Below are 27,418 nucleotides of genomic sequence, written 5' to 3' on the forward strand. Positions count from 1 at the left end.
CTCTGTGGTAGCTTAAGCCATGACAGCTGTTTTGAAAACTGGGTATTGGACTATAACCTCATGTTCATACTCACGCTCGTAGCCAGCCTAAGCTGCTGAAGCATCTGCTTGATTCTACAGATAATTCAGCATGGTTTTGGAAGGTATCGAATTACAATAATGACACTAGGAAAGCTTCTGCTTTCGTTGCTTCCTACTCTGTCACATTATAAGTAAAACAAATAAGCCAGGCCCAAAGCCTCACTCTATAAGGACAGGTGGAAGTGCAGTCAGACTGCAGGACAGAGGGCACAGGGCAGAGGTGTGGAAGGCTTTTGGAGAAGTGGCAGCTTCAGCAAATAAACCAGGCCTGACCGCTGCCAGCAGCAGCTGCCAGGACAGCACAGTAGATGAAGGGTACCCGATATCCCATGACTGTCACAGCCATTTCTTAGGATCTGTGGGGAATGCTAGGCTGGCTGAGCAGAGGAGTGGAAGGTCAGAAAAACACATCTTAGTGTTGGGGATGAAAAGAGACAAAATATATTAGGAAAACAGAGCTTTGGAGATTCCAAAAGGGAATCTTTCCTTGTTCCCTCTGTTGTAGTGCTTGGGGGGAGGAAACCATCCTTGTGATCTCTGCTCTATTGTTAAAGCTCTGTTCCAGTTGTACTCTACTGCACAAGTCCAATAGATGTTAAGGGACATCAAAAAATTAGAGCTTATTTAGGTGCATTGAATTTATGTGGTCAAGCACAAATGAACCGAATAATGAATCCTTTTGGATTTGGCAGCCAGCTGAGAATGGGACCCTTTGGGTTGTTCCCTTCAAGGAGGATTTAAATTGTGGCATTAAGTGAGTCTGTGGTACAATTCTGTCATTTACAAAGAATGTACAAAAAAATAGTTTCCCTGAGCAGGGAAAGGAATCCTACTGTTTTGGATATCCAAGAGGTACTTAAGGGCTTCTTACATTTATCCTGAATGAAGGGCCATCAACTCCAAGGGAATTTCACCTGATTTTATAGCAGTGATCTCTTCCCTCTGTCTCATCCCAAGGGGTGACCTTGTCTGGGGTTTACCTGTTGTCTTCACTTCCACCTTAGCTGTGCAGCCCCAGCATGGAAAGAAAGGAAAGCAAGCATTTACAGGTGATGGCAACTTAATTATTTACAAAGTGTTGTTTCATCAAGACATTTTCTCCTCACATCCTCATAGTGGCCATATTTTAATCCACAGGATGTTTTTGATTGTCTCAGCCAAAATTTCTTTTGGGGGAGCAGAGAGCCTTTGAAGAATGCCCAAAATGAACGAGGAAGCTGTAACTCTCCTGGGCTGAGCCACGCACTTCCAATGTCACCTGCTGCAGGTACCAGACCACAGACACAAACTCATACTCTTCTTTCTCCAAAGATGGCTGAACCAAGCCATATTTTCTCTTTATACAGCCTATGAAGTTTTTAAGTATTGCACCCAACATCCTTCACTGATCCTTATACAGACGAGGGCCAATCTGAGGCTGATGCTGACATACTAAACCACAGACTGGTGCAGCTGTAGGGGTGGCAATTTGTTACCCTGCAGTTGAAATCAGAGTTTCTCTTTCCCAGCTTTGGTAGCCCCGACACTAAATTTGGTGCAGGGCTGATCCCCCAGTCCCTCTGCTGCTGCCACAACACGAGTTCCTCATCACCATCCTGTTCCAGCTCCAGTAAACCCCACCAGCCCTTGGTCCATTCTCCTACGCCCAGAAAAGGTTTTCAAGCTGTCACATTCACCAATAGCACCAGGGACATACAGTTAATATAACCAAAAAGTTTTTTCTGCAAGAAGAAATGTACAGCAATAGATGAACAAATACTCTCTAGAGAGTAACTTCTATCTTGAAATTTACTTTATTGTCTTTGCCCTTTTTACTGCTATTTGTCAAGAGTGCTGGTACATCCAGCTGCACCAAAATCTCCTCCTGACTCAAGGACTCACACTTAAATAGGGCAGTTTGGAGCAATTCTGCAGAGCTGAGCTGCTGGAGGCATCACTGAAAACACAGGGCATGGGATGGGGTGTCCCCAGGCTGCATTCCTCCCCTCTTCTTTGTTATGTTGTTTGCAAAGTGCTGAGGGAAGTGTTCAAATCCAGTCCCAGGTTTGCACAGGGCTCTCCTAAAACCTGGAGTGATTCCCTGTGGAGCCCATTCAGAGAAGTCCTGCCCGCACTGACTGACAACTTTTGCTACAGCATGGACAGAGCACTAAAATCATCCTTTCTTCAGGTCCACATGTTTCTCCCTTGCAAATTATCTATGTCTGGAAAAAGACTGACCTGGTGGTTTGGTTTGTGTGTAAACACAAGCATATGGATCTGTCTGGGAATGTCTTGTTTTGGGTGAGTCCTGGCTAACTGCACGTGTGGCCCGGCAGCCTAGGAAGCACACCCTGCCTTGTCCCTACACTTACCTGCATTTCAACACATGCCAATACAAAGCCAGAAGCTTGAAACTTGGCATTAGATCAAAAAGCCTGTATGAACAAAGTAGTATTATCCAGCACAGTCCATATATCCCAAGTTCTTTCAGCACCACAGTGGTGAGAGGAAGGACCTCAGCTAAGCATGCTATTTAACAACAAGCAGAAAGAAATAAAGAGGTGTGAAGAGAGTAAAATGGGAAATTGAAGTATTGGGGATGGGAGGTAACTGCCATGGGAGGGAGGGTTTCAGGAGAAGAATGGCAGGAACAACTCTGGCCATGTTCCACAAATGATGTGCAGGTTTCTACACCAGATGACATGGGAATTAAAAGTAAGGTTATGTTCAAGGATGAGTTCCCAAGAACTCCGCAAAAAAGAAACCAAAAATCATTGAAGAGGCAAGATAACAAAGCCAGAGACGACTTCCAAAACAAGAAGGCTTTCAGGTTAACATCTTTAAATAACAAAAAAATACATGGAAACAGAAGATCAGAGGGTGAGAGGTCCAGAAACATGTAAAATTGTGTATTATTTTTATAAATATGAGGTCAAGATTTAAGACGCCTGTATTGGGTGTCGCTGCCCAGGTGCTGGCAGCAGGGACAGCCTCTTCTCTGAGGAGAGGCCAGGGCTGGCCCGTGCTGAACACAGCCGGCTCCAATGGACACACCACAAGGGCACAGCTGAGCCCCTCACCCACGATGGTGACACCTCTGGTAAAGCATACTGAAGAAAGGGCAAAAAACGCTCTGCAGATAGTGAGGAGTGAAGGAAAAATTGTGAGAAACAGCACTGCAAACACCATGGTCATGAAGAAGGAGGGAAGGAGGTGATCCAGGTGCCAGAGGAGAGATTCCCCAGGAGCCCATGGAAGAGACCTCAGTGGAGTGGGTTTATCCTGAAGGACTGTAGCCCATGGGAAAGGCCGATGCTGGGGCAGGGAGAGGTGTGAGGAAGAAGGTGCAGCAGACAAGGGCTGTTATGGACTGATCACATCCCCCATGCCACCCAGGGTGGTGGGGAGGAGGTGGAGGAATCAGGAATGAACAAGTGAAGTTGAGCCTGGGAAAAGGTGGGGAGCGGGGAAAGGTGCTGTTTTAATTTTTGTCTTTGCTTCTCACTATATAAATCTATTTTAATTGGCAATAAATTAGTTTTCCCCAAGTCGAGTCTGTTTTGCCCATGATGGTAATTGCTAAGCGATCCCCCTGTCTTTATCTCAGCCCATGAGCTTTTCCATCTTATTTTCTTCCCCTTTCCTGTTGAGGAAGGGGAGTGAGAGAGTAGCTGGATGGGCATCTGGCAGCCAGCCAAGGTCAACCCACCATAGCTTCCTGTTAAAAATCTCTACAAGATATTATGAAATCAGATAAACAAAGGAGAAAGCTTATAGATGAAACTTTTGAGGTATTTCACAATAAAAAGAGGGAAGGAGGGCATGAAGTCTCCTACAGAAATGAAAAGAGAGTGGCTGGACAGGAATTGTATTAGAAAGGGAGACATCTGAGGAAACAATTTATCTCCCAGTCACAGATGTAAGGAAGGTCTATCTGCAGCAGGAGAAAAACTGTCTGGCTCAGGGCAAGAAGAAAGAAGTTGAGCATAAACTGCTATTATTTTGTATTTTTAATCTCTTTTAATCCAATTTTTCAGGTACAACACTAGCAACTGGAACTTCTAAGCAATGGAATTTAAACAGTACACAACAACAAAATAGTTCCCCAATGCCTATAGAGCCCATATGTATTTATTTATTTATATATAAATATTTCTTTGTGTATTGAAGTGACAGTGAGCCTCTTCTCCTTTAGTCTAAATGTGTGGAGCACACACAGTTTCATGTGTTTTGGGACAAAGACAGTCTGTGAGATCATTTGGTGTATCACCCCTCAAACATAGTCGTCATTTCACCTGGTGATGAGCTTAAGGGAGGATGCATCCCAGCTGGGCTGACTCAGGCAACATGGGGAGAGCAGCACTGGGAGGTTCAAAAGCCCCCATCCAGCAAGATGCAGCAGAAGTCAAGGATGCTGCCAGCTTTGCAAACACACCACACCAAAACCAGTTTATGTTACTGGTGTGTCAGCAATAACAGGTTTTGCTACGTTTCTGTAAGTGACCCATTAATTCGGTGACGCACCATGAATGAACACTTACAATAGCGCATGGGAATTCGGCTGAGGTGGTGCTAAGCCCTAGTGCTGCCACAAGCAGCCTCACGCCACCACCTTTCATTCATCTCTCAGAAATATTCATTACCTCCACTTCCAGTTCAACTAATGTCAAAGGATTACATTTGGCATTTACCCTTGGGTAAAGGCTGTGTGAGTGCTATTAACAGCTACAGCTTTCAAGAACGATGCTAACATATCTTTAGCTATCTGGCATTCAAACTCAGCTGGCGTCCTTGATGAATAATTGAAAACCTCCCATTGCAGTGACTTTAAACTCATAGTTTAACCATCATATTACATCCTCTGAAATAAGGCAAGATTTTGTAGCATAAATATTGCTACACAAATGTACCACTGTTTTGTTTTCTTAACATCCTATACAGGCCAGCCGGTTAGGAGGAAGCAATTCTACAGTCTTGGACTTCATGAGAAGCTCTCTCTTAATCTAAAAATGTCTGTAGCCATCCTTGAACAGTTCAGCAGATTGCCTGTGGGCAGCCAGTGTTAAGGGCAGAGTCGGCCTCTTCTTTCTTTTAGGTACAGGCAGCCCCCCACTACGTCTCCCTACTCACCAGGTCCTACTCTGCTGGCCCCCAGCTCACCCTCCCACAGCACGTCCAGAAGAGGGCTGGGGCACTCGTGTAAGCAGCAGACAGAGCCTTGACACCACTCTGGTAATGCAGTCTTTCGAACAAAGGGAGCAATACCTGCTTCACAACAGAAACTCTCTGTTTTTGAATCCAACAAGTCAGCGCCTCACTTCAACTTGCAGAGCTCAGCGTTTCCATCAGATATGGTGGCAATAAGGAGCAGCCTGCACAGCACTGACAGGTGCTGACAGGAAGCTTGCATAGATCAGTAGTAATTAGAAGCAAATCACAATTAAAATCTAAGCAAATCAGAAGTAAAAGAGACTCAAAAGAGGGACCCAATGATTAATACTCCAAAATCAGAGTAGTCAAAACCATTATGAGGCCAACCGTATGGAGGGGAACTACAAGGCATGCACTGTTTTATTAACTCCTTATCAACTTGCCTCTCTAACCAGCACTTTACATTTGTGACATAGGGAGTTATGAAAAAAATTACAGATCCTTGAGGTGTTACTGCCCTGATCAAAGAAATCCATATATTTTCTCTAGAGAAAAAGGCTTAGGTAGAGGTGCCTGTAATAGGAACCTTATTTAGACAGATTGCCTTTAAGCCTAGGACTTTACCAGTGAATCTCCAGACACTGGAAATTTTAACATAAATCAAAAGCCAAGTGATGTGGGACTTTAAACTCATGATTATGGACTTGCATAATATTAATATTGTAGGAGGTAAATACAAAACACAAGATACTTTGCTTGTGTCTGTGCTGGATGCCAATTTTAATATTGCTATAAGGTAACAATATATATGAAAGGCAGTTTATATTAAAAAGGTTAAGAGAGTAGACATCTTCAGAAGCCAAACAAGTTTTAAGAGATCTACTATGGTTTTTAAAGTACATTTTCACCTCTGTGCATTAAATAATACTTTCTATTTCACTTATGAGTCAGAACACTTCTAACATCACCCCTGAATGCACATTGAAAGGACTTCCAACTTGCGAAATCCCAATCCAAGTTGCACTTGGCAAAAACACATTAATGCTATTTCATAGCCTGACTTTGCTTGTAATTATATTTATTTAAGACTATGTTAACGAGCCAGAAAAACACACAGGGCGGAAGGGGAGGGAAGATGCGCCTACCGTACCAGCAGGTCTTTTTTCTCCATGACTGAAGTTTGTCGTGGAAACTTCGCTTTGCCCTGGCCACGGCAGCGGCTCCCAGCAGATGTGCTTGCCCAGGGAGGTTGGCCCTGGGCTGGATCCCGGGGGGCTGTCTGGCTGCCCTGGGCCTGGGATCCCACTGCAGTGTGGCTGAAGTCAGGGTGCCAGCTGCCCCAGAGGGACAATGGCTCCATTGGGAGATAGCTGGGGGACAAAGAGGCTGCTTTCAGGAATGATTTTATATGCACACATGTGACCTTTGCCTGAAATGACTCTATGGAAAGCGTCCCTGTCCTGAAGCTCTGCTTTCAAATGCATCAATCTGAGTCGCTTGCTTAATCTGTCCTTTTTTTTCTTTTCTTTTTCATTTTTTTACCACAGATGCCTCAGGAGAGGTCATGTGCAGATAACAAGGTGGTGCTGAGTTCTTTCTGATCATTTAATAGAGCTACTCAGTAATGGATAGGACTATTTTCTTCACTTTGAAAAGTCCTTCACCAGAATCTGCTAACTGGAGTACTTTTATCTTTTAGGAATTTAACTACAAAACCAGAGTACCCTAACTTCCAATCCCATGTCCTGAGCCAGCCTACAAGCTGCTTCCAAGCTCAGACCATATAATTTTAAATTTATGCATCTAGATAAGAACAGAAGAGCCTCTGGATTTTTAATGGCTAAGAGCGACTTATTTATAATAAATTCATTTATTTTAACTGTGATTTTTAAGTATTTTGAAGGCTTCTTACTTGACTGGATATAAAATAGAAGCTGTCAACACATAACACACGTGAAATCCCAATATCGCTGTTGCTACGCTGGAGGTGGGGGATGAAGATGGAGTTTATCACCCTTACACTGAGATACAGCAGTGAATGCTGCAGCTGTGGCAGATAAAAGGAAGGTCCCTCAGACTGATTCTTTGTTAGACTATAGGGAAGGTTAATAGCAGTGTGTCTCTAAGGTTAGCCAAAAATTTTCCTTGTGAGATCTTGATTTTTGCTGTTTATTGCTCTGACAAATTAACATTTGCACTGACTTTTTTGTGCTGAAAAGAGTCGGATTCTTTAGTCTATTTTTAATTTAAAGCAAAATATGCCAAACATTTTGGAGATTAAATCAAAAGATGTATACTTTGCTATACTAATGTTAAACAAAATTATCTGTCCTTTCCATAAACAGATCTCAGGCTTGCATACCCTAGAGCAACAGATTGGATTTTGGGGACCAGGGAAGAAAGGCCTTTGTTAAGTGAATATGTTCATCCATCCCTACCAAATTCCAGCCAGATTTGGTCAAGTTATACATCTTTAAGAGATCTTTGTGTATGCTCAGCACTGTGTGCAACTTGCTCACACTTAATTGCTGAGCTCTCTAAAGATCATCTTCTCTATGTGTCTTTGAGCTCTTTACAGACCATGGGTCACACTGTAGGTTTATTTCAAGGCAAAGGAGTCACAACAGAACTCAGGAGTGGGTTCATGTCTGTCTGTCTGTCATGCACACCCCCCACCCTCACCAGCACAGCTGCACACAGAGCCCACATCTCTCCCATGAAAAGTGTATGCTTCTGCATGCTGGGGAGGGGGATTCCTTGTCCTGAAATAAATCCTGACCCATCCCCCCGCCAAATCAAACCCCACTGTGAAATCTCCCCATGGATTCCCCGTCCACCCTCCCTGCTCTCTACAGCTCCTTCCCTCACCATAAGCCCTTCAAGAGAAGGAACACTGAAAAGGAGGATAAAATCAAAGCTTTGAGGAGCTGCTGAATAGGTAGTGGGTCCTGTATTGTAAATGAAACAGGTCTGCTGTTGGAAAGACAGCATAGAGTATGTGATAATGCGCAGAGACCACAGAAGCAGACAGATTTCAAGTGTTTGGTTTAAAAATCTTAAAATACGATGTCAGTGTTTTTGCATGTCAGGTCAAATAATTTTAGATACAAATCCAGTTAGAGTTATATAAGTATTAAATGCAAGCAATTTTTTTTAAAAAAAATATTCTGCAATATCTAGAAGCAAAATATCTGAGCATCTTAACACAAGGGAGCAAAAAAAGCACTGAAGCAGAAGAAACAAATTAGCAAACTCACAGATCTCCCCACCTCATAACAGGCTGTTCCCAGCCTTGTGCTCCCTAATACTTGTTTGAATTCCATTTAAAAGAAGATGCCTCTCACTTCCCTTAAAAGCTAATGTGCAGCCTGCCATTCCGTTGACAATTTTTTATCCTTTGATCCCCATCTAACTTTAATTTTTCTTTTTTTTTTTTTAATTTCAGTTTATCACTTCTAATTATTTATTGCCCCAGGAAAGTACACCCATTCTACAGCAGAAGGGCTTAAACTCATTGTTACAAGTGCTCTGCTGAATAAAGTCATCTTTACATAACAAACTAAATGATTTCCCCACATTTACAGAGTTTACACATTCCCTGTATTTGAAGGCAAGCACAAGCTTCCCCACTTAGTCTCGTTTCATCATGGTTCACAGGAACTAGCATGATTTAGTATTTCCCAATATTTTCATTGCAATCTAAAAATATTTTGGTAGATCTTTACCCCTGTTTAACACCGCAGCATTCTTGGTCATATGGCTATTGACTTCTTTGAGTCATACTCAGTTAAAATAAATCTTAGTCAACTCTCTCATTCTGTATAAACAAACTCAAGCTATTTAGCAAAACAGATGCTGCTGTCTCTCGATGTCATGGGGAGTGGTGGGTATTGCTTTAGATAATGCTTCGTCAGAATTAACGCACACTAACTAGCACAGTTCAAGCTGGGGCAGCCAGCCGGCGCAGGGCACAGTCAGAGGAGCACGCAGTGCTGCAAGCGGAAGCCAGTGCCAGTCCTTAAGGGCCCAAAAGGCACAGGAAGGGCTTTAGGAATTAATTTCTACCCATAAACCCATCCTTTTTATACATATAAATCTAAAGAGGTAGTTAAGACCCCTAAGAGGGGGCCTGTGCAGTGCCACCACCACTCTTCTACAGACTGGCCATCACTGCATTTTATCAAACATCTTCTCCCTGCGGCATATCCTTGGTGAGCTATGACCAGAGCTGTCAGAACTGCTTTCTGGACTTGGCTTTAGGTAGCAGCAAGGCACAAGCTGCTCAGAGCAGAGCAGGGCCGGACATGCACAGGAATATAGCTGCTGCACTGAGGAAATTTCCAGGTGTTTGAGGCAGCTACTTCCCATTTGAAGGAGCAACTCAGCTGGGCAGACAGTGAATTGCAAGTCTTGGATGAGGAATTAAAAATCCACCAAAGTCCTATTTTGATCATGCAAAACATCCAGTCTAATGAAAACCAAAACGACAAGTTTCCAGGTACACTAGGTTCAGAAATTAGTATTCAGGAATTTGATTTTACAACAAATGCACTGAGGAGAAGACTTACTGAGGGGCATACTCTTGTGTTTTCATATGCGGCCCAGGCCAGGCTGTACTGGAAGGTTAATGAAAACAATAAAAAAATATTCTTTTTCCATATTCAGAATGTAAGGAGATGATAGTGGGTGAGACTGAACCTCTGCAGCCACATAGAAAAAAAGATTATACGGGCTCAGCTTTAAAGCAGCTGTTCTCCTCATCAGAATCAGAAATCTGAACATCTCTTGATCTTGTGGAATCAGAGGGAGTAGCTATATACTTAAATCAGGCCACACATTGAGCACCTATATATGGATTTCCGGAGCTAACATTAAGATCCTATTTTTAAAAGCTGTGTTTACAGATGCCTCCGCCTGCTAGAAATAAAGACCTTTTGAACATTACTCCTTTTAATCCCTGCATTTTCTGCATTCATTTTTAAACAGTATTGTTGCAAATAAATTAATCATAAAATTATATCTGCAGTTAAATGTCATGCGTTGTACAGCACTAAAACCAACCATAAAAAAGAGTGCTTCAAAAAAAATCGCACTGTAGTCATGAATAAAAGAAGATTGTGACTTACAAGAAATATACAACCCCTCCTCCTGTTAATCTGTTCCATATTTGATGATTGAGCGTGAATTACAGTTGAAAAATATCCCGGGGGATTACTTAATATACTGCCTAATCCAACCATCCACCCCCTGCAAAGTACAACCTCATGTGGTTTTGCTTCATTAGGAGTTTCTCTGCATCTCCAATGTCCCGGCTCAGTTTCACCTCCTGCAAACAGGTCTGAGCATGAAGAAATGGCTTCTGTGGCCAGAACTGTGCAGAAATATGTAATTCTGTACAAGCATAATTGCACGATCTGAGCTAATGGAAAAAACATACTTTGTCCGACTACCTTCTAGGCATGGCTGGAGTTACCCCTTCTGCAATCTGAATGGATGATGTGGTCTTGTATCTCTGGCTTTGCTTTGGTGTATTTTCCTTTTCTTAACCCTTCATTTACAGTATTACATCTGCATAACAGCTTTGCTCAAACTCCAAAGGTTTACGGCTTCTTCCGTTCAATAACATTTTTCCTCACGTGAAATGTTTTATTTTCACTAGACTTCACCCACCACCAGGGATGTTATCCTTTATCCTCAGATTATGCAAAACCATATCTTCACTTAAAAAAGTTGTCAGACCCAGAGCTTCTAAAGATCCTTTGTCAAAAGATTAATCCTCCCCTCCTGAGCTCTTTTAATCACAGTATACCAGGATACGAGCGGCTATAAAATAGCACAACTTTACAAACCTGCACCAGCAGGATCCACCTCCTCGAGGGTATCTGCCATGGGAAGCCTGGGATGGAAGAGAAATGGCCATAAACTGTAGTTGTTGGTAAACGTGTGCAGGGAGATGAAGCGTGGATATGTGAAGAATCATAAAGATCATAAACTGAAGCTCAGTTGTCCCTGACCAACATGAAAAGGCTCTGCATAGGCTGAAAGTTTCCTCTGGGAGAGCATGAACTTGCTGAGATAGCTTAAAGCTTTATCACTTGGGCCATCATGCAGGGCACTCCAGATCCTGGATAAGGCCAGAAAAGGGCTATATAGGAGAGCAGATCATTACCACCATCAGACAAGATACTGCTCCTTGGCTTGAGGGCTGACATCATGGCTCCTTTATCTACTTTCCATATCGCTAAAACATTGCTTTCTACACCTCCTATCCTTCTCTTCTCCTACCGGTTTTCTTGCCCAAAAATAATCCCTATGCCCTATCCCAGACAACATCTCTGCAATCTAACACAGATACAGCTCCACCTCATTTTAAAGTTCCTAGTCTTGTACAATATGTACAAGTTATGTCAAATTCCACATTCGGAACAAGATGTACAAATTTCTTAAATGAAACACTAACTCACAAATTATAACTAAGTACCAAGTTAATAAAATCCTTCAAGAAACTTGAGATATATATGCCCAAAAAGGGAACAGCACAAATTTCAAGGTTCCTCTTATCTGCTACAGAACATCCAATGCTGAAACCTGGCTGTAAAGGCTTGAAAAGAGATATTCCATTGGGAATAAGTGATATCTAGATTAAAAAAAAAAAAAAAAAAAAAAAGAACCAATATCATAGCTACATAGTCCCCACGAGCTGTACCTTTTTCACCAAAGATCAATGCATGAGATTATAACACCCATCCATAGGTGAGAGTAGCCAACAAACAAATACAGCCAACATACCCTAGAGAACTGAGAAGTCAAGAAACTCCAGAAAAGGCTTTCAGAGGAAGGAATGATGACTTCCAAGAGGTCACACCGCAGGACAGGCATGGGACACACAGATGAATTTGCAGGTCATACAATAAGATCAGCCTTTGAAGCACGGTGAGGAATTTTGAGCACCCACCAGCTGCTGTGCCAGCAAGAAGCTGTTGGTCCAATATCCATGGCATGACTTGGGTTGTTCATGCAGCATTTGTAATTCAAGACCAGAAGGTTGGCCACCATTACTATAGTGCCTGGATCTTCATCTTCCTGAAAAGAAAGTTATAAACTGGAGAGAACATAAACATTTCAATCTTTTGGGAGTTGGGGAAATTGGTTGATTTTTTTGGAAGAAAAAAAAAATTTCTTGTTTCTTATCACCTAAAATTGGGGTGTAAAAGCTACTTCAGGTAAATGAACAACTCATCCTTGCATTTCACGTGAAGCCCATAGAAAATCCATTGTGAAAGGAAGCTACAAGCCCAACTGCAACGTGGATCAGGGACTTCAGAGTGTTAGACTGAGCAGGTATTGGTCATGATGACAGCTGATCCTGCATCAAAATGCACTCAGTTCTGAGGAAAAAACTGAGACCAAACTGGCCTGTTTAGTTTTGGACACTGCAGGGAGGAGCCGCTGTGCAGTGAAGGTTTTTGTGCTAAACAAATGATCTCTGACTTGAATTTTACATATAACTATTTGAGACTTCTAAAACAACTCCGGTTTGTTTTCAAAGCTCGGTTTATATTCCTGCTTACAATTTATCTTCTGCTTTTGATTCCTCACAACATCTGTGTCCTTTTTCCAGACCCCCCCTGCATGGTTTTATTCACTAAAGCTTTCAAAGTTTTGTTTTTGTTCTAACGTTTTTGCCTTCTAAGTTGTTTTTATTATGATGTATACCACACTGAGCGCTCTGGCAGCCTGCAAGGGATGTTTTCTAAGAAGAATAAATTATGGGCATTAATAAAACAAAGCACAGAACTTTTGAACATTTGGTTTCAACGTGGAAGGATTCTCTTTCATATGAGAATCTTGTTGAGGATTTATTTCTAGGGGGACTTTTTCTGTTATTAAGATCTAACAAAGCAGTATTTTACTGAAGGCTTTTTGTTTTTTCCTTGCCCACTCTGTCATGGTTATTGCAAAGCTCTTCTGCTGTTTCTCATTTCACTGCAAGGTACCTATGTGCATATGAAAGGTACACTGTGCAGGGTTTGCTTTCAAGTTTTTCAGTTAAGTGGGGGGAGGGAGGTTTTAGGGGTTTTGTTTGAGCTTCTTTTGTGGAGAGGGATTAAGGTAAGGATACGGAAACCAGGGGCAAAGTAGTTCTTTAAAATAAATCCAGATCTCCCCTCTGTAAACACATGCCAACCAAACATACAAATTATGGCAAATGGGTTGGCTGTGTTCGCAACTGGGTTAGTGCTAAAAAACAAGAGCGCTGTAAGCATGAGTTACAACATTTATTCGGACCTCCTTGAAAAAATCTTCCTTTCAGTAGGCTCAATCCTGCACCATAAGCAATTTAGCTCTCATGAGTAGTCCCATTGACTAAAAGCAGGGTCTGGATTTACAGGGTCACCTAAACCAACAGAAGAGTTTTGAATGCAACATTTTCCCATAAGTCACTTCCCATTATACCCTTTTGCCACCTGGACTCCATCTCCTTAAATCTGCTTTATTGGTCCCATATGCCTTTATTCAGCAAAGTGCTCAAGCTTTGATGGAATGGAAGGGACGTAAGCGAGCACCAAACAGCTTTCCTGAACTGGTGCTGCAGCCGCACTCCCAATTAATGCCTCCTTTCATATAGCTGCATCCCCACATTACACACAGTGAACAGCCTCCCACTTGTAGTTCCCAAAGACACTGGCTTTCTCTTCCAAAGCCCCTCACAAAATCCACTGCATCCCGGCTGCCTCCAGCTTACAGCTTTGCACTGTTGTCCTTTACATGCTGGAGATGCCTTTTGCTAAGTACCATTGAGTGCTCGACCACCCCAAGTCCTTCAATTCCCACAGGGTTCGGTTCCTGCTAGTTCCCAAGAGCAGGGTGTCACCCACAGCCCAGCAGATCTGGGGGGTGGCAGGTCCCAGCTGGCACCGCTGTCGCCTCCTTGTACCACCTCTGACCCTCACTTGGCTCTCAGGGGATTTAACTTAGGGTACCCCAAAAGGCACAAAATAGTCTTTCCCCCCTGATTTTGGTTGGATTTTGTTTCTGGCCATTTAGCAAGCTGACTCACCCCATCAAGATGAACCTCTGGTCTGATGCACAGGAATCTCCAGAAGTGGAGTGGGAGGATGACAGGACCACCATGTTCACCAGTACTAGATCACCTACCTGTAGAATTATACACTAATTAGGAAAGAGACAGTGGCAGCTCCATATATCCTTCCTGCAGTGTATCTCCATGCATCTTCTGCTTTTTGTCTACATTTTACAATACAAAACTAGGAGAAAATATTTTACTGTAGATTTCCCAAAAACAATGGCAATTTTTGCACCTGGACAGATTTTTAGCAGCATCTAAGCATATTTCAAAGCTGGTGTATGTTAGCTATACACCTACTTTTAAGTTAAAGATTCAAACAGTTTGATTACATCATACTCCAGATGAAAAAGTGGGCGGTGGGAACCATGAACTTTGCAGTGTTTGACCTGAACTCCTGTGAAAACATCTGAAGGCTTTTATGGGTGTTTGTATTTCTCAGTGACAGGAATCAGGTAAAAGCATCTTGATTGTTTCTTTTTATCACTTTCCAGCCATGGTACAAAACCAGGAATCTGTTAATTACTTCAGACACCAATGGGGTTGGATTGGCAACAACGAGGAGCTCTGAGCCTTTTCCTTGTAACTGCTGTCATGAAAAACTCCCGTGTGTTTCCTTCCTCACCACATGTATCATGGAGAGATTTACGGCTGTGTTTTAACCACGTGTCAATGAGCCATTCAAGATTTAGAACAACAAATTTGGAGACTTATCTGCAACAGAATTTTCCCACTGATAGGCCATAATTTATAATAAGTGCTTGCATATTTAATTAGCTGTGTGATGAGATTGAATACTACAGAACCATGGCCTAAACGAAGGAGGCAAGTCAATGTCACCATATCCCTTCCTAGGAGGGCAAAGAGTAAGCAGGACCTGAGCAATGAGATCAGATTTCTTAGTTGCACCATGCTGCTCACAAGCAGCAGCAAGTAAGCATACAGGAATACTAAGAAATGGATGTTTATTTACATGTCCTGAGGTTTTGCTTTCGTTCTTGCAGGATCTCTTACCATCAATGCTACTTCTGTGAATTTGTTTTCAAATGGGCTCCCAAACTTCCCAGCAGAGACTAGGACCTATACAGTGCATTTAAGCTGGTGACCACATTGACTTGTTTAGTCACCTTTTACTAAACAAAAGATTTGAAAGCCTTTCTCCAGGCTTTTTTTTTTTTTTTTTTTTTTTCCAGTCCATGTGCACAGGACAGGGGTCTGTGAGGCTGGAGCAGAGAGAGGCAATGTGCTTGTGAGAGGACACCAAGGAAGAGGCCTGGGGCTGGGGCAGGTGAAAGCTTTATATGCCATCTCTTGTCTCCTGGCACTGTGTTTCTTGACAGCGCTCAACTGGTTTCACAACAGGCATGCCAGGGAATGGGACAGCACAGCAAGGAGTCCCTGTAGAAGGTCTAAGCAATACAATTTCCTGTTACCAGAAATGCACTTTTTTCTTAGGTCTTCTCCCAGCTTATTACTTCTTAGCCAGCAAAAGCTCAAATCCAGCTAAGGCAGTGTCAAGTCCTCTCTCATTTTTTGGCATGTGCCCAGAGCACAATCTTCCTCCACATTTCAAATATCAAACCTTTCATTAGGGCTTTGAGCATTTCCAGTTTAAGTAGTTGTAAACTCTTCTGCAACATATCCACATAGCCAAAAGAGCATATACAACTGAGACACCACAGCAACTTGCCAAGTTGTGTTCAGTTAAGTTTCTCGCTTCCACCTAGAGTTTGCTGTTATGGATCACAATATTAAAATAAGCATGTGTCAGACTTCATTAATTAAGAGCTGTTGAGCTGACTCAGAAAACTCCAAAAAGCTCTCACAGTCTAATTAGGTTAGATTTCTTTGGTTCATCTCTAAGGTTCAGTAACTCTATTCCTCCACGTCCATTATTCTTAGTCCCAGTGTTGATATTCTTATCAGTCCTTTTGACTCAAAAGGTGAAAACACCTCCAGGCTTGGCCTGCTATGCCTCTTATTATCATCCCACCCGTAAATTCATTACTTCAGAGAGAGAAGCACCTAATAGAACAGCCTAGGGAAGCCTGACACAAATTAACAGGTGACAGCACCTGTCCTTCCTCTTTCTCGTCTTGCCCCACTGACAGTCATTTCCATGTAATGTTCAGTATATAAACACCTTGGCGCAAAACCCACATTTTACCTTTTACAAAGTGCTCATAGCACCTTCAGAAAACATATAATTACTATCGAGGTAGAATTTTGCTGTTTGAACTGTCAGTCCTCACACATCTTCCAAGGGACCAACGTGAATTTCAGAAGTAAAATTAAGCACAGGATATACTTGAAAAGACAACTTTTCAAGGTGCCTTCTTACATTTTAAAGGATTTACAGAACACAATCCCACCTTGTTTCCTTCTCAAGTTACCTGCAAGATGCTCAGGAATTTTTGAAGCACAGCAACAAGCCAATTTAGGTGTAAACGCAACATATGCATAGCAGAAATAAAACAAATAATACATTTTTAAAACTAATTATTGGAGCATGTACTCTCCAGCATAGTTTCACCCCTCTATTAATTCAGCTCATTCGTTACCAATAGTTAAAAACAGCAGGATCAATGTGGAACTGTGCAAATAAGTAAGAGCAATAATATAACTTGCAAAGGGTTCCAAGAAGGTGTTGCCTCTCTCTTGCAAAGCAACAGTCTTCTCTCTCTGATCCCTTATGCTTTCGCCATTCATTTAAGGTTGGAAGTAAGACGAAATTGTTAAATCAGAGGCTGGGGAGTTCGCCAGGCTTCCAAGCCCAGGCTGTGAAAGGCCCCCTCTGTCCATTGCAGAGTTTTACAGGGACTGCAGACAGCAGATCTGAGACAGCCTTTCAGGCCTGTCTTTATCTCTCAAGGCTCCTCCTGGGCTCTGGAGGAGCCCCCTGGAGAGGCTTCAGCCCCCCGGTCATGCTGGCGCGAGGGGGCTCGGCCGTGCACGCCCCCAGCCAGTCAGACCTCCAGGCTGCCAGACTTTCCCTTCACGCAGCCAGTTGGCTCTCAAGCAGCACTGGCCTCCCTCCGCTTGCAGGACTTCTCTTTCTTACACCACTTTTGGTGTATGGAAAAATAAGATACCTGTCAGGAGAAGAAATTAAGCCCCTTTCAGTTTTATTACATTCCTTCCATTTTATAGGTAGGCTGTTTCTTTCTTGTTTGCTTTGCAAAAGACATTATAATAATAATTAACCAGTGGAAAGAGTTTGCTTTTGATTCCTTTGGTTGAATTGCCTTTGAGAGACTGTGTCTGAAGTAGAAGAGATTAGTACTATATTTACTAACACGCCACAGGCTCAATGAGAGAAGGGGGGAGTAATATCTCAAAAAGGGCTGTTTGTTATAAAACCTACCACAAGTAATCAATATACCCTAAAAGAGAAAAGGCAGCAATGGAGTAAACCCTTAATGTGAACCAGACCGAATAACATGAAACAATCAGCTTGATGGGTGAAGTAGTGATTTGGCAAATGTTCTGACGCTCCTTGCCATGGGATTTCCGGACAGTCATGGTGAAAGTAAGTAAACACGCCTCATCAGAAATAACATTAGCAACAGGCACAGCAGTAACACACAGCTGGGTCGTTCATTCAGAAAAGGGATTCCTTCCTTTACCTGATACTAAATCTTACCCTCCACATGGTGCCACAAAGCAACTTGGATATGAACTTTATATCAAAAGTTCACTTCCATCAAAATACTTTTGAGCTGGAGGTGCAACAATGTGATGGCTAAGTTCACACTTCATGACAAAAACAAGTGGTGCCCTGAATGAATCCATATCCGTTATGAATGTTTGAGGGAACAATCCCGGAGCTGGCACTTTCTGGCTCCCAATCTCGTGCTCTATCCATTACACAAAGAAATTCTGTGTTTATTACCCAGGCTTTTCTGGAGAGTTTTAAGCCAAATCAATTTCCTCACCTAGAAAATATGAATAAAAGGGTTAAAACATGTAAAGAGTTTTAAACATTCACAGTGAAAACACTAATTGTTATTCTCCACATAGCAACTGAATCTTGATTTTTTTGTTTATATTTAATTGAAGGAACTCCTCCCATCCCTGAGGAGCATGAACTGTGCAGAGAAGTAGAGAAGGGGTGTCTCATTTTGTCAAGAAAGGGATTCAGTCCCTCCAGGAAAAGGAATATAATACATAAAATCACTTTATAAATCTTCAGTTCCAAAGCTACTAATCCAGGGTTCCTTCAATATCTTCAAACTCAGATGATCTCCTAATGCCCAGCCCTTCTCTCTGATTAGCTGCAAAGAGATGTGAGGGTTTTTTTGGTGACACCAAACTTGGGGGGAATTTGAGACACTCTCCTAGACTGGAAATCAACAGCAACGATTGTATACAAAGATTTGGATTTTTGGATGAAACATAAGGTCCCATGGGGAACATTCCTGCATTAAAGTCAGCATTTGATTCCAAAATTTGACATCTCCAAGATGCTAGAGAGCTTTCCAGAAAACAAGACCATCACTCAAAGTGTGTCAAGGGCTTCTAACTGTTACAACATCATCTCCAACAGACATCAACACTAAGCTTTAAACACTGAACACTGGTGCTTGATGCAGCTCCAGGAAAGTGCTTTGCTAAGCTTCGGAGAGGATGTGCTAAATTTGGAACACTGTCCAGAGAGAAAACCAATTATTTTCACCAGAAGTCCCTCTAATGTTTTGCAATGACCTTAAAGCAGGCAGATATAACAAGGGATGGCAAGTAGCCACTGACATGAATTATATTTCATCCCAGCTCCAAGGTTGCTTGTCAAATACAAATAGTAATCAAATACTGAGAAGACACATGGTGTACAACATGCAGCACAAGGCTGAAGGGAGCTTGCAGTATGGCTGAGGGAGAGGAACAGCCTCCTGCCTTCTACAGAAGGAGTTCCCAGCTGGTTGTACATTTCACTGCTGCTGAGGACCTGATCGAGACAGTGACCAATTCTGTGTTGCAGAAGACACCAACGTAGGCCAACATTTCTCCTGCGCTTTTTAGTATATTCATATCTCTGCAACAAGCACCTTTAGCATGCTCTTATAGGTATCAGCAGAGTCACCTAAATGCAAAATACTCAAACTAGGGTAGATTCCCACTCCCACTGGAGTATGTCCTCTGGCAAGACATTGATTCATGGCTCTGCTGCTCTGACTCCAGTGTATCCTGTTTATTCAGGTGCTTTCTGCACAGGCCCTGGTGCTGTAGACCCTTGTTTTAATCACAGCAACAAGCAGATGGTCTTACAGCATCCTTGCTCCCATCTCCTTCCCCACATCAACACCACACTGCAAACCAAGTCAGGGAGCTGTTCCAGATCAGAAATTCTGAGCCAGCTTGCTCTCAGTGACATCCATTTTGCAATGCTAAATGCTGCCGAGAAGAAAGGGGCCCAGTATCACACCCTTTGCTGTTCATGTGCTGCACAGCTGCACATTGGGGCTGCAGGACCAGCTGAATCTTCCAGGTGCTGCCACTGTTACCAACAGCAACACAAAGCAGCCCAGCACGATCACTGCATACAAATTCCTGACTTCTTTATTTATGGAGCACCATTCAAAACCATTTTCTGGACAAGATGAGCAAGAAAGACGTCCTTGCAGTAGTGTCCAAGCAGTTTCAAAAAAATTGTGACAACACTCCTTTGAGGTAAAGGCAACATTATCACTATTTTCAGATGAGACATTAACAAACTATTTCCACTAATGTTAAGAGCCTGACTTAAGACTTCAAGAATCTGAATTTCTAGAATTCATATCATTATATACCACTACTACTACAGTCTGTAACAGGCACTACCAGGGACTTGCTCTACTGGATGTGTGCAGCACAGACCCATATCTCCAGCTGAAGCCATCAAGACTCAGCAGTTCTAATCGGAGCTGTGTGTCTCAAGCTGAGTGCTGAACAGAGAAATTAAAAATAACCTCTTCTGAAAATTGTAGCCAAAATGACCTGGCAGCATCCCATAATAATTCTGTCTATGGAGACACAGAAACAGGATTCAGCCCTCCAGAACAAGATTGAGCTGATCTGAGCATGACCTGATTCCTCCTGCAGCCTCATTCCCCACTCAAGACACTGCTTTAAGATAATATCATACTTTGATGCCAAGGAGCTGAGTAAAGTTGCCCAGCTGATCTTATGTTCACTTGAATTGCAACCTTAATAATATTCTCTAAAGAGAATACTTTGTGGTTTTTTTTCAAAAAAAAGATTGAATTCAGAGAAAAGCAATTGCTAGTGTCGATGAAGTGATGTGTGTTGACTCTTTTGTGATTCAGCAGCAACACTGGAAAACATCAGGCTCACACAAGGTAAAAGAATGGCAACTAAGAGCTGTTGTAGATTGCAATCCTTTTGGTAACTGATATCTACAGAGGAATAAAGCATGTATTTTAGCAAATGACTATGAAACCTGTTGCGTAGGAGCACTGAGATTCCCAAACCTCTGTTTACAACCCAACTTCTGGAGGGGATTGTGGTTCAAAGGGATTTTTTCTCGTGATGTTTGCCCATCATCCCTTGATGCCCAGCTTCTCCTTGTTGCTGTTCCCTCTCAGATCTTCCTTTGACTTTATTCTCTGTCACTGGTTCCTTGTTCCACTTCTTGATCCCTTCACATAGTTCCCTCACTCCCTGGGCTAGCTTAAACTTTCTACTTCACATTTGACTGCCTTTCATCAGGGGTCAGTCTAAGCCACTCTGGAACACTGAGCCCAAAGCACCTGTTCCCTGCTGCTGCCTCTGCCCTGGGGGCAGTGATTGTATGAACTGCTTCAGCCGTGTATCAAAAAGTGGGAAGTCTCACAGAAATTCACAGGGCTTTGATTTCACCATGCTGGAGTCTATTCTGGAAATTGGGCAGACTTCTAAATCACGTGGATGGTTTGGCCAATTCTACCTCTCATGTCCACTGAAAACTGTGAGTCTTTTCATTATTTCAGGCAGATGTTAGTGGATGATTTGGGGAGCAGATACACATAGTTGCCAGTCACTGAGCTGAAGAAGTCCAAGAGATGATAAAGTTGAGCAGAACTGAGAGTTATCCAAAGCCTGTAGCTTGCACTCAGCTCCCCTGGGAACACACAACACACACTGAGCAATGGATTCCAAAATATTAAGAAATAAGCTAGCGTGTAAGAAAAATAAGGATCTCCTGTTGAATTAAGGAGTTAGGTCATTAATGCTTGTTCATATTACATTACTCACACTTGAGAGACAAATAACTATCTGTTGCCTCACTAACCCACATATTTATTTGAACAAATATTTCCCAAGAAGTAGGGAGAGAGAACCATTTCAACAGAAAAGTTCTATATTATGGTCTTATCATAACAAGCCACTTCACAGTACGCTGATGTGTATCGTATACAAGCATCCATTGTAAAAAGCTATTAAGTGTATCTCATTTTACGGTGCTGACATGTTCGTTCATTCACAGAGGTCATTAGCTCACAACGGGGCCTCTCATTTCCATATGCCTTACTGAGGTTTTGCTATATTTCAGAATCAAACGTTAGTATGAGCATTATTAACTCAGAAGGACATGGTCAGTGCCATATAAAGTCAATTTATATAGCAATCCTGCAATCATTCAGAACAAATTTTATATAAAAAAAATCTACAGTCTCTGAGTGGAAAGAACATAGTACATGATTAGCTCAATTTCATATGCTTAATATGTTTAACAGGAGGCTACCCTTTTAAAAAGAAAAAAAAATGCCCAATCCTAAACAAAACTCTGTTTTCTTCTAGGCTGAAAATGCTGCTCAGCTGCCTGTTTACAGGCCGGCCTGTAAACAAGGAGCTGGATGCGAGCTGTGTGTAGAGGTGAATCGCTGCTTACGTTTTGATCAAACAAGTTGGTCATTGCTGCTGGAGTGCCAGCGCGACCCTCAGCCCAGCAGGCAGAGCCTCCCCGATCAGCTCCACTGTGCTGGGGCTGTGCTGGGCAGCCAAGGGCAGATCTTTGTCCATCCCGGCAGTAGAGAATACACTGAAGAAAGTCAAAAACTCTGAACAAGTAAAACAACAAGCTATGGGAGTAGACAGCGGCTAATTAACAGACTGCTGTCACCCACACACATGCACAGTTTTAACCATCTCTGTAATTGTCTCAAGGGCATAAAAGACTATTTAGTGGCATGTACTGATGCCTTCTGCATAAAAATACTTCCATCTCCTGGTTCTGCTCCTCATTCCAGTGGGGTTTGAAACCTTGACACCCTGAGGCTATAGAAAACAGATGAACATATCAGTCATGATGCAGAAGGAGGGTTGGAGAAAAAGTCCTGGCAGTTATGACTGCAGCTCAGTTGGGTGAACTCAAGTGTTTCTTATCTATTCTATCCTGCCCCCCTGGAAGGGCAGAGAAGTTATTTGCATGCAAATAGAGGACTTGAGCAGTAATATGAAGGAAGAGAGAGATGTTGCCTTCACAGAGAGGAACTCTGAAAATGCAAAAAAACCTCTAAAAAGCCTGAATGATACAAGGATCCAAAAAGCTGGGATAGTCATGTCCCTCCAATGTATGTCAAAGCCCCAGAAATATGAGGTATTATACATGCAACAACTCACCATTTGGAGCTTCTTTTAACAGTAATAGCATTATGAATGCGTTATGCTAATTCATCTTTAAATAGAAGTTTCATAAAAATGCTGTAACATTTACAGCTTCCCTGTTTTTCTGTAGCAGACAGGTAACTGTCAAGAGCCCAGCACATGGAGCAGGATCATCCCAGCCTGAAAGTCTACCCAGACTGAATCTTCCTGTCATCCTTGGGTGAAGCCTCCATCATACTTAAGTACAAGAAAGGTAGATGAATGAGGAAAAACTGGCACTCAAACTGAGGAAGCTGGAAGGGGCTCTCAATGGCCTCATAATATCTGCTCCAAATGGTGACACTGATTGCCTAAAATTGGCTCAGAATCTAAGGGCAGGTACAAGTCATTGGCTCAACTTAAAACTACAACCAGAAATACATATTGATAAAAATATAGCTCCTCTGTGCCTAAAGGCCAGTTCCGGACTGTAGTTCTGTGTGGCCCAAGTACACATTAGATACATAATTACAGAACAGGTAAATTACATTCAAAGTATATTTGATTTTTGCAAAACAACTGTAAACCACATATTTAGAAGCTTTCTTTATTCCTGATAGCATAAATCATTAAAGGAAAATTAAAAGAGAATATCCAAGCTGTTGGTTTCAGTTAGATGACAGGTATTCAGTCACAAGACATTGCTTGACTCTGGAAAAGAAATGGAGCTCTTGCTAGGTTCTCAATTAACACCAAGGGATACAGCACTCGAAGACAACCGTCAAAAATGAAGCAGCTGTTGTGTTATACATTCATGTGTTATACACTATCAGTGTCTTGCTTTCATTTTATAAATGCATTTGTCTCCAACTACAAGAGTACTGTTTTCAACAGCCCTCTCCACACTATTTAGAGGTTTTCATATCTTCTCCATCATAGCAGTAGTCAATAACCAATTCCTTGAAATTCTTTATCAATTCTCCTACAATGTAATTGCATTTCTCTCTTCCGTGAAGAGATGTACAAAAAAGCTTTGTTCTCTCTCCTCCTCTGTGTCTTGTCCTAGCTTGTAAGTGCTGAGTGTTTTATTAAGCACCTGGAACATTTTCAGTGCTGTAAAAACAAATGTCTATTTTTAAAAATCTCAGTCTTAAAATGAAAGCAACTTAAAGTGTTCAGTATTTTGAAATTAGTCAAGTCCTCAATAACAAACATATGAATTCCAACATTTTAAAATGATGGCATCCTTTGATAAAAGCATTTGAGATAGAGAAACGTTTTTTACACATACTGCTCCAAACACAAGAAAGATGCTTGCACAGATTCTGTAAGATGTCCATAAGGGACAAGGAACATCTGTGCCTGGTCCTCAGAGAGGAGAAATAAGCTGTAGCAGTCTGCTGGCCACAGAGCTGGGAACAGACCATGAAAAACCACAAGAAACTCAAACCCCCAAGTGCAGGATATCATCCTGCTCCAAAGAAGCTTAAAGCTTCTGCTCTGGTAAATATCTTTGAGGGATCTGTCTTTCCTGAAGCTTGGACATCTCTCAGATGACTATTAAATCAATAAACTGGAAGAAGACTTGAAGGTAAAGAAATAGTAGAGGAAAACAAGTGAAGATGGCAGCAGCTCCATGGGTGAGTCTACACTACCTAAAAGCGGTAGAGACTGCCTTAGAAAGGTGAGTGCTAGAACTAATGTGGGACCTTTAATCTCTCCAAGTTTCTCTTCACTGCAGTGACAGACTATCTCAGTCCCTCCTTGTTCTTGTCCTTCCTCCCTACCTCCAGTTTTTCACTGTACAGAAAAACTAGGAATTAAATGACCAAAACTAGCAAAACAATAACGCACTGTGAATAACTTTCATGACTGTCATATCAACTTGAAAAGCTGTACTCAAATATTTCCAAAACTGCTAAAAAACCTTTTTCCCTCATATGCTTCAATTGGACTCCTGGGTGGGAGATGAGCTACGAAAAGACCGAATTCTTTTCAATAATGCCGAAATTTAAGGCATTAAAAAACCTGAAAAATTTAGTGAAGTGAGTGACTAGAAGCTCAGCAGAGCCAGTAGTGTAAGGTAAGATAAGGTAAACCAGGTCCAGGACTGCTTCTACATATGCTGTAGCTGGGTGCGGAAGGAAAACCGTGGCCACTTTTCCGTTGCCCTCATGGTGTCCCCTTGGGTCCCGCGCTGAAACCCACACCCAGGCAGACACAGCAAGGCTTGGCACAAGCCATTCCGGCACCCACGAGAAACAGAGGGTTACTCACATGAATTCAAACAGCTTTTAAATTGTGAGCAAGTTTGAGTCATCCCTCCTTTTCCTGGAACGGTGAGGAACAGATAACTTCCAGAAGAGGCTTTTTTTCCTGAAATAAGTTTTTGAAAAGGGGAAGAGTCAATCAGGTCTTGAAATGTGCTTTCACTCCTAATGTGCTTTCAAACTTTTTCCTTCTTTTTAGGGCTTATTTTCATTTAGAAGTTTTATTAGTTACTCGTATTTTACAGTATAATTTATTTATATAAATAGTGGCTGGAGACTTGCCAGTCAGAGAGGGACCTGGGGGTGTTGATTGACAGCCGGCTGAACATGAGCCAGCAGTGTGCCCAGGTGGCCAAGAAGGCCAATGGCATCCTGGCTTGTATCAGAAATAGCGTGGCCAGCAGGGACAGGGAAGGGATCTTACCCCTGTACTCGGCACTGGTGAGGCCGCACCTCGATGACTGTGTTCAGTTTTGGGCCCCTCACTACAAAAAGGACATTGAATTACTCGAGCGTGTCCAGAGAAGGGCAACAAAGCTGGTGAAGGGTCTGGAGCACATGTCGTACGAGGAGCGGCTGAGGGAACTGGGGGTGTTTAGTCTGGAGAAGAGGAGGCTGAGGGGAGACCTCATCGCCCTCTACAGCTACCTGAAAGGAGGTTGCAGAGAGCTGGGGATGAGTCTCTTTAATGAAGTAACAAGTGATAGGACAAGAGGTAATGGCCTCAAGTTGCACCAGGGAAAGTTTAGACTAGATATTAGGAAGCATTTCTTTGCAGAACGGGTTGTTAGGTGTTGGAATGGGCTGCCCAGGGAGGTGGTGGAGTCCCTATCCCTGGAGGTGTTTAAGAGTAGGGTCGACATAGCGCTGAGGGATATGGTGTAGTTGGGAACTGTCAGTGCTAGGTTAACGGTTGGACTAGATGATCTTCAAGGTCTTTTCCAACCTAGATGATTTATAAAATACAGTAACATTTAGAAAATGAAAAGTGCATTTTCAGAATGAAATGCTTCATGTTAACACTCCTCTGAAATTCAGTTCTGTGGATAAAAGTAAAATAGACTAGAATAAAGCAGAATAAGAAGTTAAAAAAGAATAAAAATTATTTAAACATGCCTATTTGACCTGAAATGACCTTTGGAGTAATTTTTTGAAGAGAGTTTCTTTTGCCCTTTATTGTTGAGACCATTCCTTTTTTATTTTTAAACACAGCAAAGAAAAAAATAACTGCCAGTCACGTATGCTCATCTCACTCCAGCCTTCCAAAATTTCCAAAATGAATCTGATTCAAAACATTCAACCAATCCACAATCAAATTACAACTCCCAAAGAGACACAGATGTAAAAACTTGAATTCACCCTATCGTATTGTTTTCTCAGAGTGAAGTCACAAAGAGCCATGGAGCCAAATGAACCAGTGGCTGCTGCCAAAGAGGGGTTTGCTCCTCCTCACACCTCCCTCCCTCCCTGTCCCCACAAGCTGTGCATCAGCCTCGCTGTCTACTTAGCCTCTGCCCAAAAGTTTCAGCTCACTAAGGCAGCAAGAATTACCCTGATTTTATTGGCAGGTTAGAGAAGAGCCCAGTTAGGTCCCAGAAAATCCAACATGGGACTGCAGGGTCAGGAGCTGGGGGAGAAATAGCCCCTTGCCACAGTCGTGGCAAGCTGTTAGATCAGCCCAAAGCACACCCATGCAGTTTCACTTTCACTCAGAAATGAAAAAAATCTAGCCAAATACGCTTTCAACTTTTGCTGTCACTTTATGATGTTTACCACATCCTAAGCACTATACTAGGTGAAGTATTTTTCAATAAAATACAGAGTCTTTCAAATGAAATCTTGACTCATCTACATCAACAAAGGTTACTAATGTTGCAAATTTATCTGGACAAAAATAATAATGAAAGAAAACCTTGGAAATGTGTTTAGAAAAACTGCATTTACTCTATCAGATGACTATGGAATAATGCAGACTTTAAATATTAGCTGCCGTGGCTTAATGTGTATGTAAACACTCATATATTATTATTGCCATTTAAAATTGTAAAACCATCAAATAAAGAAATACATTTTATGAATAAATTATATTTTATGCATATATAAAAATATAAACATATAAAAGTAATTAAATCTCATCCAAAACATTTCTATTTACCTTGTGTCTTTTAAGGGCCCCTGTGCAATACTGATGCTTCATTAAAAATCAGGTTCTTAAGACAGTTTATTCACAGAAACTTAAGGAACTGACATGACAAAAAATTCCTTATATTAAAATTTACAAAAG

General features: G+C 42.0%; 1 protein-coding gene across 2 annotated transcripts in view; it reads right to left on the reverse strand.

The window, feature by feature from the left end:
- ENPP2 (ectonucleotide pyrophosphatase/phosphodiesterase 2) overlaps nucleotides 1–6,589 on the reverse strand; it is a 72,735-nt gene extending 66,146 nt beyond the window's left edge. For both annotated transcript variants that reach the window (XM_074887010.1, XM_074887048.1), the window contains exon 1: nucleotides 6,365–6,589. In XM_074887010.1, coding sequence (XP_074743111.1) covers nucleotides 6,365–6,574 — 210 coding nt within the window. In that variant the 5' untranslated portion in view covers nucleotides 6,575–6,589. The remainder of the gene's footprint in view (nucleotides 1–6,364) is intronic.
- Between the last annotated feature and the right edge of the window lie 20,829 nt (nucleotides 6,590–27,418).

The sequence above is a fragment of the Strix uralensis genome, chromosome 1, assembly GCF_047716275.1.
Source record: "Strix uralensis isolate ZFMK-TIS-50842 chromosome 1, bStrUra1, whole genome shotgun sequence".
NCBI classification, from domain to species: domain Eukaryota; kingdom Metazoa; phylum Chordata; class Aves; order Strigiformes; family Strigidae; genus Strix; species Strix uralensis.